Source organism: Populus nigra, chromosome 1 (assembly GCF_951802175.1).
Source record: "Populus nigra chromosome 1, ddPopNigr1.1, whole genome shotgun sequence".
In the NCBI taxonomy this organism is placed as follows: Eukaryota; Viridiplantae; Streptophyta; class Magnoliopsida; order Malpighiales; family Salicaceae; genus Populus; species Populus nigra.
Window position 1 is genome coordinate 36,469,020 of NC_084852.1, and position 16,377 is coordinate 36,485,396.

Below are 16,377 nucleotides of genomic sequence, written 5' to 3' on the forward strand. Positions count from 1 at the left end.
TTAGAAGAGCATGGAAGGAAGGTATATGAACAAATTAACTTCAAGTTGGAGACCATATTGGCTGCACTGAAGACATTGGCAGTGTTAGCATATATGCTTTGAAGCCAATCAATTGTTTATATATGGTATTGACTTTGTTCATGTAAACATATTTAATTTTTAATAAAGACTTTATTTATTTTTAATATTCATCAAATATTTGTTTAACTAATCTAGAGTAAAGATAAAGTCATTGAGACAAAAATATTTTATAAATAAAATTATAAAATCGTTATAAATATGAGATTCCTATTGCATTAAAGTATTGTTTATAAATGTTCTTGATCAATGCTCTAGTAAGACTGGATATTAATTAAAGTTATTAAAACTGATATATAGTAATTTCTTTCCTTTATGAAAGAAAATAGTTGTTCTTATAAATTAAGGTATAAGGGATGTCTAAAACTAATATGTAGATACTTGTTAGATGACATGTACACTGAACTGACCTATATATGAGGATTACATATGAAGAAATCACATGTGTTTATTGAAGGCTCACGTAATAGTTTATAAGTGATCTTTAAATTTGAGATTACTAAGTTATTTTATATGAAGAATGTAATGTTTTGATTATGCTACACATTGTCTTAATCAAGAATAACAAATAAGTAGATATTAGATATAACATGAACTATATCAAGGTATTTAAGTAATAAAAAACACGGAAATCATTGTTGACATTGATTTAGGCCATAAAAAATATCACTATTAGTGTCAACGAGTTTCATTCAATTAGCAGAGTTTTATTTTGGTGTTCTTTGTCATTCCTCTTGCCCGATAGAGTAAATTTAGTCTTGGAAAGTTTTTTCTAATTCAAGTTGAATTTGGCTTTTAACCGATTTTGAGTTGAGATCATAAATGGTTTTCTCAAGGTATTTAGGATATTTTTTTATGTGATTTTGAGTAAAAAAATAATATGAAAAATAAATTTTTAAAAATGAAATACCCCTACCCTGATTTTTTTGGTTACCCTTTAATTGCTGGATTTTAAGATGGAAGATGACGTCTCGTCTATGTTATTTCAAAATAATAATGGCAAACAATGCATTGGACACTCTTTATTATACAAAAATAAAAAGCTTGACTTGTGAGCCAGGTTTTTTATTATTATTATTAGGCTAGATACACGGGCTAAAATGCACCTAGCCTATTTTGATTTCTTTTTTACTTTATAATTTGGGTTTTTATCTTTAATTTGAAAATTTGTTTTATTGGAATAGATTGAAATTTCAAATTTTTTTATGAAATCATAGTTTTTTTCATTATATTATCAAGAACTCTTTTTAACCATCATTCATTATGTTTTATTTTATATATAAAAAAAATCAATCCCTTATATTTTTTTTTAGATTGTTTATAGCATTAGCACTCTTTGTTCTTATAACCCTCCATGATGGTTTTCTTTTCTACAATGTTATTCGGTAGCTTTCAATTTTATTGTTGTATAGTTAGATGAAAAGAAATCCAAGAAAATAAGTTATTAAAGTTATTCAAACTCATCACCGGTTATTACGAGATTTATTATCATTTTTTTATATCCTCTAAAATTAAAAATAGATGCAAATTCTTCCAACTTATAACTCACCATACGATCTGTTATATAAATAAGTAAATGCTCCTTCCCATTATGAACTAGCAATATTATAGCTGATCATTGTGAGTATAATAATAGATGCCCGGGATCACCTTACTATTAATTTTTTTTTATTCACAAGTTTAGCAAAGCTAAGTTAATAAAAAACATCATCGTCTCAGCATTAAAAAAAAAAAAAAACTTAAAACAACAAAATCTTGAAATTATTCTCTCTTGATATCAAATCAGGTTCTAACTAGATATATCAAATTAGATTTTAACCAAATGAAAATGATACAAGGTCAGCTTCAATTTAAAACCCAGGTCAAGTAACGGCCTAGTTAGAGTGTCTCTTAAAACTTGATCTTTAAGTTATTATTAACAGCTTTTTTTTAACGATTATGAATGCTTTTAATCCTTCATTTGTTTTATTAAATAGACGCTTTAAATTTAAGTTCAAAAGGCATGTGAAGAAGCAAAATTGTGAGAAATAGCTGGTTCTAGATTACACCGCTGTGAGAGGCATTCAGACTCTATGGGATTCTTGGGGTATCAACAACGCTGCATAATCATCAACCTCCACCTGTTAAAATGAAAATTGTCAAGTTAAAAGGGTAGAGCATTCGTCATGGGACCTTCATCATAACAGCAAAATAGAATTGCAGTACCTCAAATCTTTTGCCACCGTAAGTGAATTCCACATGCAACAGCTTAGGTTCACCAGGGCAAGGATCACAAAAGCCCATGATTCCTGACTTCCTTACACCCTCATGAAGCTGCACCAGCATTTTGGACACCAGAATAAGCACAAATGCAAAAAAACATGGAATAAGGAATCCAAGTGCCATGAACGCTAAGTGAGATAAAACCTCTGACAAAAAATCTACTATCAAAAGCAACCAGAAAGCATACAACAGGACTAGAGAATTTATCCGGCATATAACATCAATAAATTACTGAAGTTTTGAAAGAGAGAAATTCCAACAGCCCCTCTAACCACCATGAGGAGCTGTAACAGGATGTCAATTATGACTCAAGGTATATTACTTTGGGCAAAGGTGTGAGGGGCTGTACACATTCCTTTGGACAATTATGACTATGCAAAAGCAATTAATCAAACATGATAGATGGAACACATGGTACCATCACACAAGGATGACCATTAAAACACTTCAGATGCACATTCACAGCATTATCCCCTCAGTCACCTGAATGTAGAGAAGAAAGCTGCAAACATCTCAAGACTGAATATCCTGCATTTACAGCATTATTTTATGCGCATGTATTCTTCTTCAAGGTAGATTACAGAATCCAGCAAACGAGCACTCATATAGTAGATCAAGCAGTCAACCTCAAACTAAAACATTTAGCCACTACACTCATGTTTGAATTAAAATATAAAGTTTGTTGATCATGCAACTAGCTCTCTATTAACACACACACATACACGTGTGTTATTTTTTCACATCCATTGATAGAACCACATTTCAATGTATATTTGATAAGAACATGATTTAAAAGAAATATACCTTCAGTTGGCCAGAATCGTTAATTAGGAAATTAAGAGGTATTGTAACATCAAAGACTTCTGAAGCTGATTCTTTGTTTACTTCTCTTGATTCATCTGCTTTCTTCAAAGCTTTACTGCTTCCATACACAGCTTTAGTAATTACAAGTTCATTTGTTTCTAAATGCCTACTTATTTTCCTATTGGCCACAATTTTTAATAATTGTTGTGCCTTTTCTGCTGCAGCTCTTGCCTCTTGAACCTAAACAATGATCCAGAAACAATCTTCAAAATCAATTAATGAAGCTAAAAAACGAAGCATGTAGAAAACCATAAAAAAAAAAGAGAGAGAATAAAGCATGAAAAGGTACCAACTTCTGTCCAAAATACATGTGACATTGCAGGAAAGTACACATGCTAAAAATGCTCTGTATTTGTAAATAAGGGGAAAATCCTTTTCATGTAAAGAAGAAATTTTACTAGTAGTAGCACAATTACAACGAGGAGAAGAAAGCCTACTCAAAAGAAAATGACAACCAAGAGAATAAAGCATTCTAATCCCATTGAATATCTTAAGAACCTCCTCTAAAGGTCCTTGCAGTAAAGTGACCAATAAAAATTAAGGAAATCATCTCCATTAAACTACTATAATTGTGAATCAAAACCATGCAATCAAGGATCGGGCATTTTTAAAATTGAATAATTATGATTGGGCATTGACATGTTATAGAGTTCACATAACAAAAAGCAGGCATAAACCACTGCTTCCTTGGGCAACCTTAGCATCCATACCTGGGCAGAATTTCTCTCTTTATTCTCTAAAGTCTTCTGCTTTTCCCTTTGAAGGTAATAAGGTTTGACTACGAATTTCTGCCATCATAAGGATACATGGTTAAGCAGATAATATACAGATGACATTTCAGTAGTCAAAAAAAATTCTTTTGGTCATTGTGGTCGCACAATTTAATCAACTTATGGAGAGCAATCAAATGTCACTCCAGCTCGAAAACCATTCAAGGTTTAGATTTGTGAAAGTTTAGATTTATGTCAGATGTTTAACTGTAAACCAGAGTATAATGAGCCCTTCCTGGTACAGGATTTAATCTAGGTTCTCTGGTTCTTTAGTCACCTGGGGTTCAGTTGAGTGTATAATGTATACATCAAGCTGATAGCTTTATTGGACACTAAGAATAAAGACAAAGTTGATGTTATTTCTGCTGGCCTTCTCATAAATTACAGCTACTTCACCTAATCAACATGAAACTAAACCTAAAGAAGCATAAGGTGATTAATTGTTTAGCATGCAAGTGAAAACATAAGAGTGGCATCAGTAATAACCTTGAGTAAGAAGTAAAGAGATGTTGGGATTACAAATGCTCCAGTTGCAAACACTGGATTCAAATGCCTGGAAAGCAACATCTGCACAAGACAATCCATCAGCAGCACGATGAAAAAAAAAAACCAAGAAGCAGACAGGCAATAAACACAGACGTGCCAAGTTACCAATGGAATTAGTTTTGCTTGCTTTCTTGCAAGTAAATAGAACCATGCTACGGTGACATATATTGTAGCAGAGGTCTTCTCCATCCATTAGATACTTTTCATACTTTGCCAAAGTAATGCAAAACAGTGTGAAAAGAAACAATTTTTTTGTTGAGAAATATGAAACAGAGACTATTTTATTTGCATGCTACCCATCTACTGATTGGAAATACATTTTGAAATTTTGGAGGCGTGTAAATTGTTTCTCACTGGAAATTGAATATGTAAAGAGATGTGATTTTCCACGTGTATTAAAAAACAATAAATACATTCATAATATTATGTAAGGTCTAATCGATATATTTTGCCTATATTATAATGTTTTTACAACTATGTAAGGTTTAATTGATTTATTTTCCCTAATTAAAAGGAAGTAAAAATATCATTATACTTTCATCTTAATTTAATACATTTTCCATTATTCTATGAGTAGGAAAAATTTGCATTCAGAAAACAGAATAACACATCCATCACACTTGACACAGAAATTAGTAGAGAACAATGTCAAGCAAACATGACCTGTCAAAATGAACAGCAGAAAGAATTAGTTTTGCTTACAGGAATAATCAACTTTTGTCCTCCTCGGTGCAATTCAAATTTCCAAAAGATTCCCTGCCAACAGAGAGGAGAAAAAATCTAAGTTGGTGGTGCATTCATTGAGCATCTAAGAGAGGGTTATAAAATGAATGCCTTTGCCTTTTAAATTTACAAAAGAACATTTATATTTTTTTTCTTTTTCTTCCCATTTTAACCTATGACAGTTTACGCGAAAGGTCCCATAGGTCATTGCATCCATGCTTAATAAAATTGCAGAAATTAGTGCAAATGATCTATCCACACTCTGCTATTACAATGCCTTTTAGACATTAGTTTGTGTAACATAATTTACATAAAAATTAATTAGCAGAAAAGTTGTGGCTTCTTTATTTTCTCCTAGTAGAATCCAAGAAAGCACAAGAAATAAAAATAAATAAGCCATGCTGCCAAGGTAACACGTGCAGGTTTGAGTTTTGAGAGCAGCTGCTCTGTGAGAGAATGTTGAGGTGCAAACTCTCCCTCATTGGACCCCACACTTGATGGCATAACTGGATGATATACTGGTATACATCTCCACAGAACTACTTCTATGGTTCATTCTGGTTTCGTAAGAACCAGAATGTTACATGCAAAATGGCAAAATAACATAAAAGCACAATACTTAAATTTGGTCTCTTGTTTTTAGATACCTGAATTCCTATTGTATACAGCATTCGAACGGTGCTGAAATTAGATAATTTCCTCCCCCCACCAACTTCAACCTCCAAATTGGTGCTGCAACAACAATTGATTCACTCTTATGCAAGATATTTTATAGGCATTTACACATAACATGAGAGAAAAATGAATATATTAAAAGCTATTGCCAACTTTAAGCTATCCAATGCCCTAGATTTCTCCTGATTGTTGAAATTAACTGTTTGCGTCACATATAAGTTGTGCACTTGTGTCTCAGCAGGCATCACTCCTGTTTTCTGACAGATAATAAATCTTTCAATAGATTTATAGATGATGCTGTCCCCCCATCAGTGCAAAAATTACTATAACTCAAATGTTTTGACTTTCTAATCTACAGCATCATTCATTTGTTATTAGTGATGCAAAAAAACTCCTTAACATAAGTATAAAAGAATATGCACATCAGAAATGGTTGTTAATAAACTGTACTGAAGAGCTGAACTACGAGCGTTTCTCTCTCAATCTTTTTTCTTCTTCTTGGTTAAGACCTCATGAGAGTGATGACTTCTATGATGGAACTTTCCTCTCTCATTCAAATGTGTGCTCCCACTCAACATGTTTCACCTAAATGCTATGGACATACGAAATTTTAAAGCATGGGTTCATATCTTTTATATATGTAAAGCAAACTTGGTCAAATTCATAATCTATATCTTGTAAAATTGAAAACTTTCCAGACACATATACCAGTGCAAATGGGAATATGGAAAACTAGTAAATCCAAGGCGGACATCATATAAACAATATTAGTTACCGCCAAAGAATACTCCTTTATTACGATTTTGAGCATATACCTTCCAAATCTGCCAGCAATACGACCATGAGATTTTGAAGAAAAGCGATGAGTATAATGAGCTGACGCAGCAAAAGAGCTTGTGCCAATCTGCAGTCAATAAGCAAATGCAAAAAAAAAAAAAAAAAAGGAAGAGATGAGCATGAACTTAGTGTGAGTTTCTAAAAATAGTAATAGCAAGGTAATATGCATGGAATATGAAATAGCTAAAGATAGAAAGAAAATGGAACACGGTAGAAAAGTAGATTTAAAAGAATGGAGATGGAACAAAAGTAAAGTTCATAGCAAATCAGTTGGTCATGGGCAACTCCAAGTTAGATAAACTTATATATAGTTCATGTTCTCTCACAGTTGATTGTAACCAAATAATAAACTTGAGTGCAGAAAGCAAAGATTAAGCATTTGGCTAATCTATGTTGAGCAATAAACTAGTCACTTAACCAAATGATCAAAGCATGCAATTTCAGAACATGATGACAAAACCCTACTTTACTTGTAGTCACAATATCATTTACTTTTTCTCACTCAAAACTATTTCCCAAGGTTTTGAGGACATTTTTGGCATTGATGTCTTGCTTGAAAAAGCAATTAGATGTACCTTCAGCTCTCCAGAAGCAGACATTTTTTCATGTTTCTTTTGCCATCCAACTGCTATAGATGACTCAGGACCTAATAAAAGCTGTATCTGAAAAATAGAAAGTGCCAAACAAACAACAATTCAAAGATTTTAGAATAAGAATAGAAGAAATATACAAATGTAACTCTTTTATTTTATTTACTTTTTGACCCTACCCGTAATTCCACTAAATCAAATTGGTAATTGATAGTTCAAGCCTCTAATTACACTAGAATGTATTTTTATTATTATTATTTGACTATATTAAACCCACTATCTGATAGAAAAAGTTCGCTGTATTGAAAATCTTGGGATAAATTACATCAGAGCCATTGACCAATTTGATTCAATGCTTGAAATAAACACCCAAATCATATAATCACGCTAAAGGTACCAAGTAGAAGAAAAGAAGATATAAATGAACAAAAGTAATTTACATTTCCATTTGCTGTTTCAGAGAGTTGGCGGGTCCAGGTATTGGAAAGATTAATTGAACCATCCCTCAGAGACTTTGCTATGGCAATTGTAGCCGTTGAGTGTAAAGATAGGTTACTGCAAAGTCACATTTGAACAAAAAAGATATAGAAAGACAATAATTGTGCCATGTAATCATGTAGGTTCCAAAATCAAATTCCCTACCGTGTTGTTTGCACACCAATAAGTGCTCGTAAACCAGCTGATGCTATGAATTCTATGGATGAAACTGGAGAAAGCTGGTGCCTGAGCACTGTAGAAGCAGCTCCACCACCAGAATTTTCATTAACTTCCAAATTTCCACCAATAGCAATAACAGTGCGCTTAGATAATTGAGATTGAACTTCGCTAGACATAGCCATTCTGGAAGAGGAAGTCCAAAGATCAGTCAACAAAGAAAGTAGGCACAAGATACAGCACTTATCTGAAGAGTGATAAAGTATTTAGAAACAAAATGAAATCGTAAAGTTCAAGAAACAGACAATTTAACAGTAATGAGCATCCCTGTAGACTATCGTGATAACCATAATAAAATGAAAAATCATTTTGATAATAAAAGCAAAATACTGCCGATGCTTGCTTGGTGGGCATGCATGTGAGAGAGCACAAAAACTTTTCAACTCCGGTATCATATAAAGCATTAAGCTTTTCAAATTGATCCTCGCAATTTATGACATGCTTCTAGAAGACCTAAGTTCCATGGAAAAATACGTTGAAAGTTTCTGGTAAGGTTATACAGAGATATCAGCCAACAATACATCAGCCATTTCAGAACTTCCCATCAAATGAACGCTAAACTTTAATATAAAAGGTGGGGTGGGGGTGATTTATACCCTCGCATAATGCCATCACCATCCAGAAACTGTGGCAAGGACAAATGGGAGAGTATTGTGCCAGAAGGTCGAAAATGAGCTAACATCTTCTCTTCTTCCTTCCTCTTTCGCAACCTTTCAAGTTCGGCCTTCAACTCTTCAACTTTATCCAGCTTCGGACCAAGCTCCAAACCAGAATTTATACCTTCCATGCCATATATGTCATATATTTGCCTTTTATACTCATCCGATAATATTTCATACGCTTGGCATATTCGTTGAAAGTTCTCAGTGGCTATTTGCTGCATCTGAAAACAAGCATTTTCAACCAACCCAGACCAAAAAAAAACAAAATCAAAGACCCAATTCCGTTCAAGTAAATCGCACCTTACTGTTTATTATTTTGGACAACCAACAGAATCCCATTTTTAAAGAGTGATCCATATTGTCAGAGAATGTTCAAGAGTTTACACTGAATTAAGCTTGTTTAACAAGAAAAACACTCGAATTATGGAGTTTTCAGAGCTAGAACAACTTCTTTAAAGCTAAAAAAAATTGAATTACATGAAAATCTTGGTACTTGTCAGGATGATAAACTTGAGCCCAATGTCGATAAGCCTTTCTGATATCTTCATCGGTGGCTTCCGGTGACACTTGGAGAAGTGCGTACAGTTCTCTCTTGGGTGGTCCGGCCTCTTCTCCATCCATTTCTGTTCTTCTTCTCTTTTTCTTTCAATCGATTTAAAAACAAGCAAACAGAAACGCAAACACAGAGCTAGTTTTTGTGCCTTCTCTGTTTTTTAGAGTAGGCACCAAGGGGGAGGGGAAGACAAGGCTGGGATTTTAGTTTTAGGGGTTTTGCTTTGCAAAGCGTGGGGGTTCAGTCAGTGACTCGGTCGGTTCATGGCCTTATTATTAATTTATTATTGCCCACGGTTCCGGTTCTTCAGGACGAAACTAACGTCACAACCGAGTACATGGGTTTCTCCAATTACTAGCTGCCATTGTCTGAGGCTAGGGGAAGTTTCATTTCAGTTGCGTCGTCTTTTTAGTTTATCTTTGGGCTTTATAGATTTATCCAAGATTCGGTTTGACTTGATGTATGGAATGCAGCCCAGCCCTCAAAATAATAATTGAGAATCTCGCAATTTGGTAGCCCGGCATAAAAAATAAAATGTTTTTTAAGTATTTTTTTTTCTTTGTTTAATTTAATTTCTTTTATTAAAATAACTGAAAAGATAGTATTATTTTTCGTATGGTGGATCCGAAAACATATGGTTGACGATTGTATAAGGAGTGTTTGGAAATGTGGTAACGGTTACTTTTCAAAATATTTTTTATTTTAAAATACATTAAAATAATATTTTTTTTATTTTTAAAAAAATATTTTTGACATCAACACATCAAAATGATCTAAAAATATAAAAATTAATTTAAATTAAAAATAAATAAAAAATTTCAAATTTTTTTAAAAACATTTTCCAACCACGATGCCAAATACTACCAAAAAATTTGTAAATTGAAACTGTGGTACATCATTATAATTAGATAGAGTTAACATGTTAATATTACGAAGCTAAAATAACATGATAAACATTGAACACATACTTATTCATTCACTGTACACTTTCATAAAACAAAATTACATTTTCATCTATGTAGCTTGCAAACCTTATAATTCAATCATGAAAGTTTATTTTTCTTTTTGCATATTCAAATAAAAAAGAAAGAGTCACAAAAAAAAATACAAGGAGAGGGGGAAATTATGGACAACCACATTGTAATGATTAAAAAGTTCAATATTGGTGTTCTTGGATTTATTTGGACAAGAGTGGTTCCATTGAGATGATTTAGGTCTTTATTTATGTTCAAAAAGGTATATCTAAGTTCGGGGAAAAAAAAACTTAATTGACTTATTAGCTTTTAATGACATTTTAGAGTGTTTTAAGTTATTATTGGAATTATTGAGCTTTTTATAATTTTTTTAAATGTTTTTAGATAAAAATAGATTGAGATTTAAATTTTTAGATTTCAAATATAATGTATATGATTTTCTAACCACCTCTAATGGTTAAAATTTAAATTAGACAACATATCATTTAATAAATAAAAATTAACATGTCATCAATTTAATTTTCAAAAAAAAGTGGCACATGGGTCCAGGCATAGGCCCCTTAGCTTTTTTTAAACGGCCAAGCATTCAGGCCTGTATTTATTATTGTATTTTTTATATTTTAGAATAAAATTATTTTTAATTAATGTTAACACAATAAATTTTTTAAAAAATCATCCAATTATATCATATTTTCAAATAAAATTAAAGTTTTTTATAGTAATATTATCAATTAATTTATAAAAACAGTTATATAAATCTAATATGCATAATTTTTTTAAAACAATTCTCATGAATATTCAATGAGAATAATATTTTTATTATTATTATTATTATTTTATGCCACTTTTTATATAATTTTTTAAAATTAATTATTTTTTATTTTTTAATATTTTTATTTAAGAATTATCATGACATGATTTTTTTTTTGTTAGTTAATTGAAATTTGCTTTTTGAATGATGTTAAGTTTTTATTTAAAAGAATCATTCTCGTCTGATTAAACATAAATAAAGAATAAGGGTTTTGGTTAAACAAATGTATTTTTTCTCCTTGATTTAAATTACTCAAATAAGATATGAATGTTTATTTTAATTATGTTAAGGTTTCATTCAAAAAAACAATATTACTTATAAAAAATACATTTTTTCATCCAAACAAAAAGGAAATGCATTGATAAGAAAATAAAATTTTAACTAAAAATATATTTGTTTCTCTAGAATTTAAATCATTAAAATATTTATTCTAATTACAAGAAAATTAAATAAAAATAAGTTTTAAAAATCGTTCAACAATAGTGCATGGGTGTATGGCTAGTTCCAATTTTAAATTGATGTCTATTCATAAGGTCCCACAAATTCCATATGTTTGTCAAATTAGTTTTAGAATTTTTTCCATCAACATATAATCTTGACAAGTGATGAAGTCATTAAAAAAACTTAAAAGGATTTCACGGTTTTCCACAACTAATAATGGGTTGTTGAGTAATAGGATTGAACCTTTATCTCATACCTGAATTGTTCCTAAAACAATAGTTCCATGTTGGAATAGGAGACCCCCTGATATTTAAGTTGGTGAATGTAGGAGGTGGGAATAAGTATAGAAAGAGAAAAATAAGATGAAGTCATAGGAAATGCGTATATGTATGGCTTAGTAAGGCCTGCTTCTACTTACATGGTGATTGGGTGTATTTATACACCAAGTTTACCTCATGAAAAAAAAAATTATAGAAATTTAATTCATTGGGTGTTGTGTTTGTCTTTTCATTGACTATATTGGTGGCAACATTTTTCTAAAAAAGTTGTTGTTTATTATGTCATGCACACCATTAGTGAAGTGTGAGTAATGAGCAACGCCATTAATTATGCATACTCATATAAAAAGTTTTTTTGTGTGTGTGTAGAGAGAGTTTGTGTGTCAATAATGAAATGAAAAATGTATAGAGATGTGTGTTAGTATAAAAAAGAGAAGGGGAGAGAGGGGGGGAAAGGTATGTGAGAAGGGAGAATGTGCGTGATAGGAGGAGAAAGTGCAAAAAAAGGGGATATATATATATATATATATATATATATATATATATATATATATAGAGAGAGAGAGAGAGAGAGAGAGAGAGTTAAGGAGGAAAAGAGTAAGGAGAGAAGGAGTTAGTCGTTTGAGCTATTTATGGTCCAAATGACTAGACTGCATGTGTTACGCGAGTGGTTGCGCTATTGTTTTTAGGTAGCACATGTGTCCTACAATGGCAATTTTTAGTGGTCTTTTCATGATATCTGTGTTATCAAGTTTTTTTTATGGCATTGAGGGTGTCGTTATCGGAGCTCTAGTGTGACCTCAACAACCCATTCTTTCTTTCTTCTTTCTTTTTTTTCATTTTCTTTCTTCTTCCTTGTCTTTGGTGTCACTTCATTTCATCTTTTTTTTTTTCTCTTCTCCTCTTTTCCTGCATAACACATACATAGAAATGCAATACAATTCCTAACTATTTGAGCTTATCCTAGATAGGTAGGAGTCTTAGCCATTTGAGCTAGGTCAAAATGGCTAGATTTCTTTCTCTTTAAAAAAAAAACAATTTTTGCACTAAATATTTAACATGGTATCGTTTATCACATTAAAATTTCTCAAATAACTCAAAGCCTTCATAAATACATAGAGGTTTCACCGTTGTTTCTTTTTTTTTTGGTATAAGAGGTTTAACCTATGTTTTCTTTATTAATGAAATCTTGCAAAATAAAGCTTTCAAACCTCTAATCATATTTCTATACTTGAAATTCCTAAACAATGAAATTATGCCTCACACACCTTTCAAAAGTTTTTTTAGACACTTTCAAGGTAAAAAAATACTTAGTTTGAACTCATCTCATTATATGGTACCATTTGACATAAAAATTAACCGTTTTAGTGGGTTAGAATTGTCGTTAATGACAACTTTCTCTCTCCATACTGGAATACGATGAGTCCATCTCTCTCCTCATATAAAAAGAACTGAAAAATAAGAAAAATAAAATGTATTACCAAAATTAAAATTTTGAAAATTAAAGGGATTGGTTACCTAAGAACGAAAAAAAATAAGGGATGAAAATGAACTTTTAAGACAAATTTTAAAGCCGCCATCTATTTCTCCTGTTTTTTCACTTCAATCATCTATCTTTCAACACAACCCTTCCTCCTAAAAAAAAATACAATCAAGTACTAGTTTAAGCTCAAAAGAGATAAATCATATAAAATAAAGTTAGAAAATCAAATTAAAAATTTTAAAACATCATTGCTTCATTTCACAATGATCTATAAGATGATGAGCAATAATCATGCTACAAATAAAAGAAAGATCTCTTTTAGTCTATGCAAACTAGATTTGTTGCCCGTACTAAGCAAAAGTTTTTTTCAACGTATAAAAAATGTTAGGTTAAAAAGAATCCAAGTTCCAATTCATTGGTCCAATTAATAATTTAAATAATATAAAAATAAAAATGCAACAACAATAAATAATTTGACAAAAAAACAATGAAAAAAAGGTGAAAATATCCAATCTTTAGCCTATCCAGATTATCAAACTGTCAAGTACAAACCTAAAGCACAAAAAACCCCAAAACAAATCAGCTTAAAAAAAAAAAAAACCTAACAAACCAGACGAACCTCCAAAACTTATATCTCGTTAAATCATAGATCTGGGTTCAATAAAGAAGTTTAACTCTTGATCAATTTTGTTTCGAATGATGAAATCGTTAAAAATTATTTATAAAAAAACTTGCAAAAGAAAAAAAAAACAACAACAACAAAAATAACGAGGATAAATTTAAGAGAAAAAAACCTAAGAGAATGAAATTTGAAAAACAAAATTTAAAAATAATCTCATACAAAATAAATAATTAAAAGAATGACTATCAAATTTGAAAGATTAAAAAATCACATGTGGTGAAATTGAAAAATATTTGTAATTTAATAGATTATTTATAGATTAAAAAATAATAGGGGGTGAAATTGAAAATAATTGTAGAGGGCTAACCTAATAGAATAAAATTGCAAAAAAAAACCCTAAAAAAGGATACAAAATAAGAAAACATCAGCTTAAAAAAGAAAAAAAAAAGCAAACTTAGACGAACCTCCTAAATTTGGTTTAGTCTCTAAAACTCATAACCCATGCAATCTTAGACCCGAGTTCAATCAAGAAGCTCAATTATCAATAAATTTATTCTTGAATGATGAAATTATATTAAAACAAACTTGCAAAAAAAACAACAAAAAGAATAATGATAAAATTTAACAGAAAAGGTGCATAAATGATGAAATTTGAAAAAAAAAATCACAAACAAAATAAATAAAAGTTAACAGAATGAGGACTGGATATGAAATATTAAAAAATCATAGGGGGTGGAATTGAAAAACATTTGTAATTTGATAGATTATTTACATTAAAAAATAGTAGGGGTGAAACTGAAAAAAAAAACTATAGAGGGTTAACACAATTGAATAAAATTGTAAAAAAAATAAGAAAACAAAATGCTAAAAAAGATTAAAAAAGAAGAAGAAAACAACAGCTTAAAAAATACATGCAAACCCGGATGAACCTCTTAAACCTGATTTAATCTCTAAAACTCAAAACTCATGAAATTATAGACCCGAATTCAATCAAGAAACTTTTTGAAAAATAACAAGGGGTTAAATGAAAAAAAATACTGTAAGGGGCCAACTCAACAAAAAGCAAACCATAAAAAATAACAAAACAAAAATAAAAAAAAAATAAGAAAACATCATCTTAAGAAAACACAAAATAGACAAACCTCTTAATCCTTGTCTAATTTTTAAAAGTCACAACACTTGAAATTTTGGACCTATATTAAATTAAGAAGCTCAATTATCAATCAATTTAATTTTGAAGGATGAAATCAGTATAAATATATTATTTAAAAAAGCTTGGAAAAGCAAAAAAAATAGGGATAGAATTTAATAGAAAAAACCCCAAGGAAAATGAAATTTGAAAAAAAAACAATTTTAAAAATGAACACAAATAAAATAAATAGCAAATAAAAGAATGAGAACCAATTTATTACAAAAATAATAGGGGGTGGAATTGAAAAAAATTTGTACTTTTATGGATCATTCAAAGATTAAAAAATGACAAGGGGTGAAATTAAAAAAACAATAATAAACAAACTATAAAAATTTAAAAAAAAATAAAAAAAACATCACATTAAAAAAAAAAAAAAACAAAACAAGTGAATCTGAACCAACCTTTTAAACCTGATTTAACTTTTAAAACTCACAACTCATGAAATATTAGATCCAAGTTCAATTAAAAAAATTTAATTCTCAACCAATAAAATTTTAAAAGATAAAATCAATAAAAAAAATGACAATAAAAAATAAAAACAACCTTCAAATTTACCGCAAAACCATTATTTATAACCGAAATTAACCGGACAAAGAATCGCATCGCTTTTGTACTGTATACGTATTCCCATGTCAGGTAGCTATTCCTATATGGGAGATATCGACATCGTTGAATTGCTGCTTGTTTGGATTATGGACATTATTACTTCACAAAAATCCGAACTCGGAGAAATTTCCTTGAACCTTCCTCGTAGGCCCCACGATCCTTACTATTCCCTCCATATCGATTTCCTCATATTTATATGTACATGAACATTTACAATTTTACAGTCCGTTACTGTAAAGTCATGTGCATGTCCTCACTTTATGCGATATAAACCCAAACTTGAAACAGAAACATTCCAGCATGTCCATTTGGCCGTTTGCCATCTTTCAATCTTAAGCAAAATCCAACTCCTCTTTACAAGATTCCTTGGCATAGAAGCGAACATGGGGATACCCATGGTGGCATTAGCCAAGCTCAACCTCCTCTTATCCAAATCCCACACTGGAACATCCTTGATTACTTGCTTGCTATGCCCTTATGTACTTAAACTCACCTTCAGTGTCAGGCTTGTTCGCCAAGCTTACACTGATCTGCTCTACTCATCGAGGCTCTTCTTATTTCAGCTGAGTCAAATCGCCTTTGATGCTGATGATCAACCTGCAGCTCTAGCTGGAAATAGCACCAGGCTGGGAAGAGCTCTAAGGTTACTTAATCAGAGGGTAACAAGAGCAAGAAGGTCGCCAACCGCACAAGACG

The 16,377-nt window shown here is 30.9% G+C and overlaps 1 protein-coding gene across 4 annotated transcripts; it reads right to left on the reverse strand.

Annotated features, from left to right (window-relative positions):
* Positions 1 to 2,021: 2,021 nt before the first annotated feature.
* On the reverse strand, positions 2,022 to 9,530 carry LOC133695407 (chaperone protein dnaJ 13-like). Of its 4 annotated transcripts, none has more exons than XM_062117400.1 (13): positions 9,199 to 9,530; positions 8,656 to 8,936; positions 7,988 to 8,185; positions 7,786 to 7,900; positions 7,331 to 7,417; positions 6,734 to 6,822; positions 5,891 to 5,975; positions 5,223 to 5,276; positions 4,461 to 4,541; positions 3,915 to 3,992; positions 3,145 to 3,384; positions 2,284 to 2,391; positions 2,022 to 2,198 (listed from the first exon to the last, which is right to left on the reverse strand). In XM_062117400.1, the coding sequence occupies exons 1-13, from the start codon at positions 9,340 to 9,342 to the stop codon at positions 2,142 to 2,144; spliced, it is 1,617 nt and encodes a 538-aa protein (XP_061973384.1). In that variant the 5' UTR covers positions 9,343 to 9,530; the 3' UTR covers positions 2,022 to 2,141. The 4 variants fall into 4 exon arrangements, with proteins under 4 accessions (XP_061973384.1, XP_061973375.1, XP_061973393.1 ...); XM_062117391.1 differs by having other exon boundaries at positions 8,656 to 8,942; XM_062117409.1 differs by having other exon boundaries at positions 8,656 to 8,942; positions 9,022 to 9,530.
* Positions 9,531 to 16,377: the final 6,847 nt, after the last annotated feature.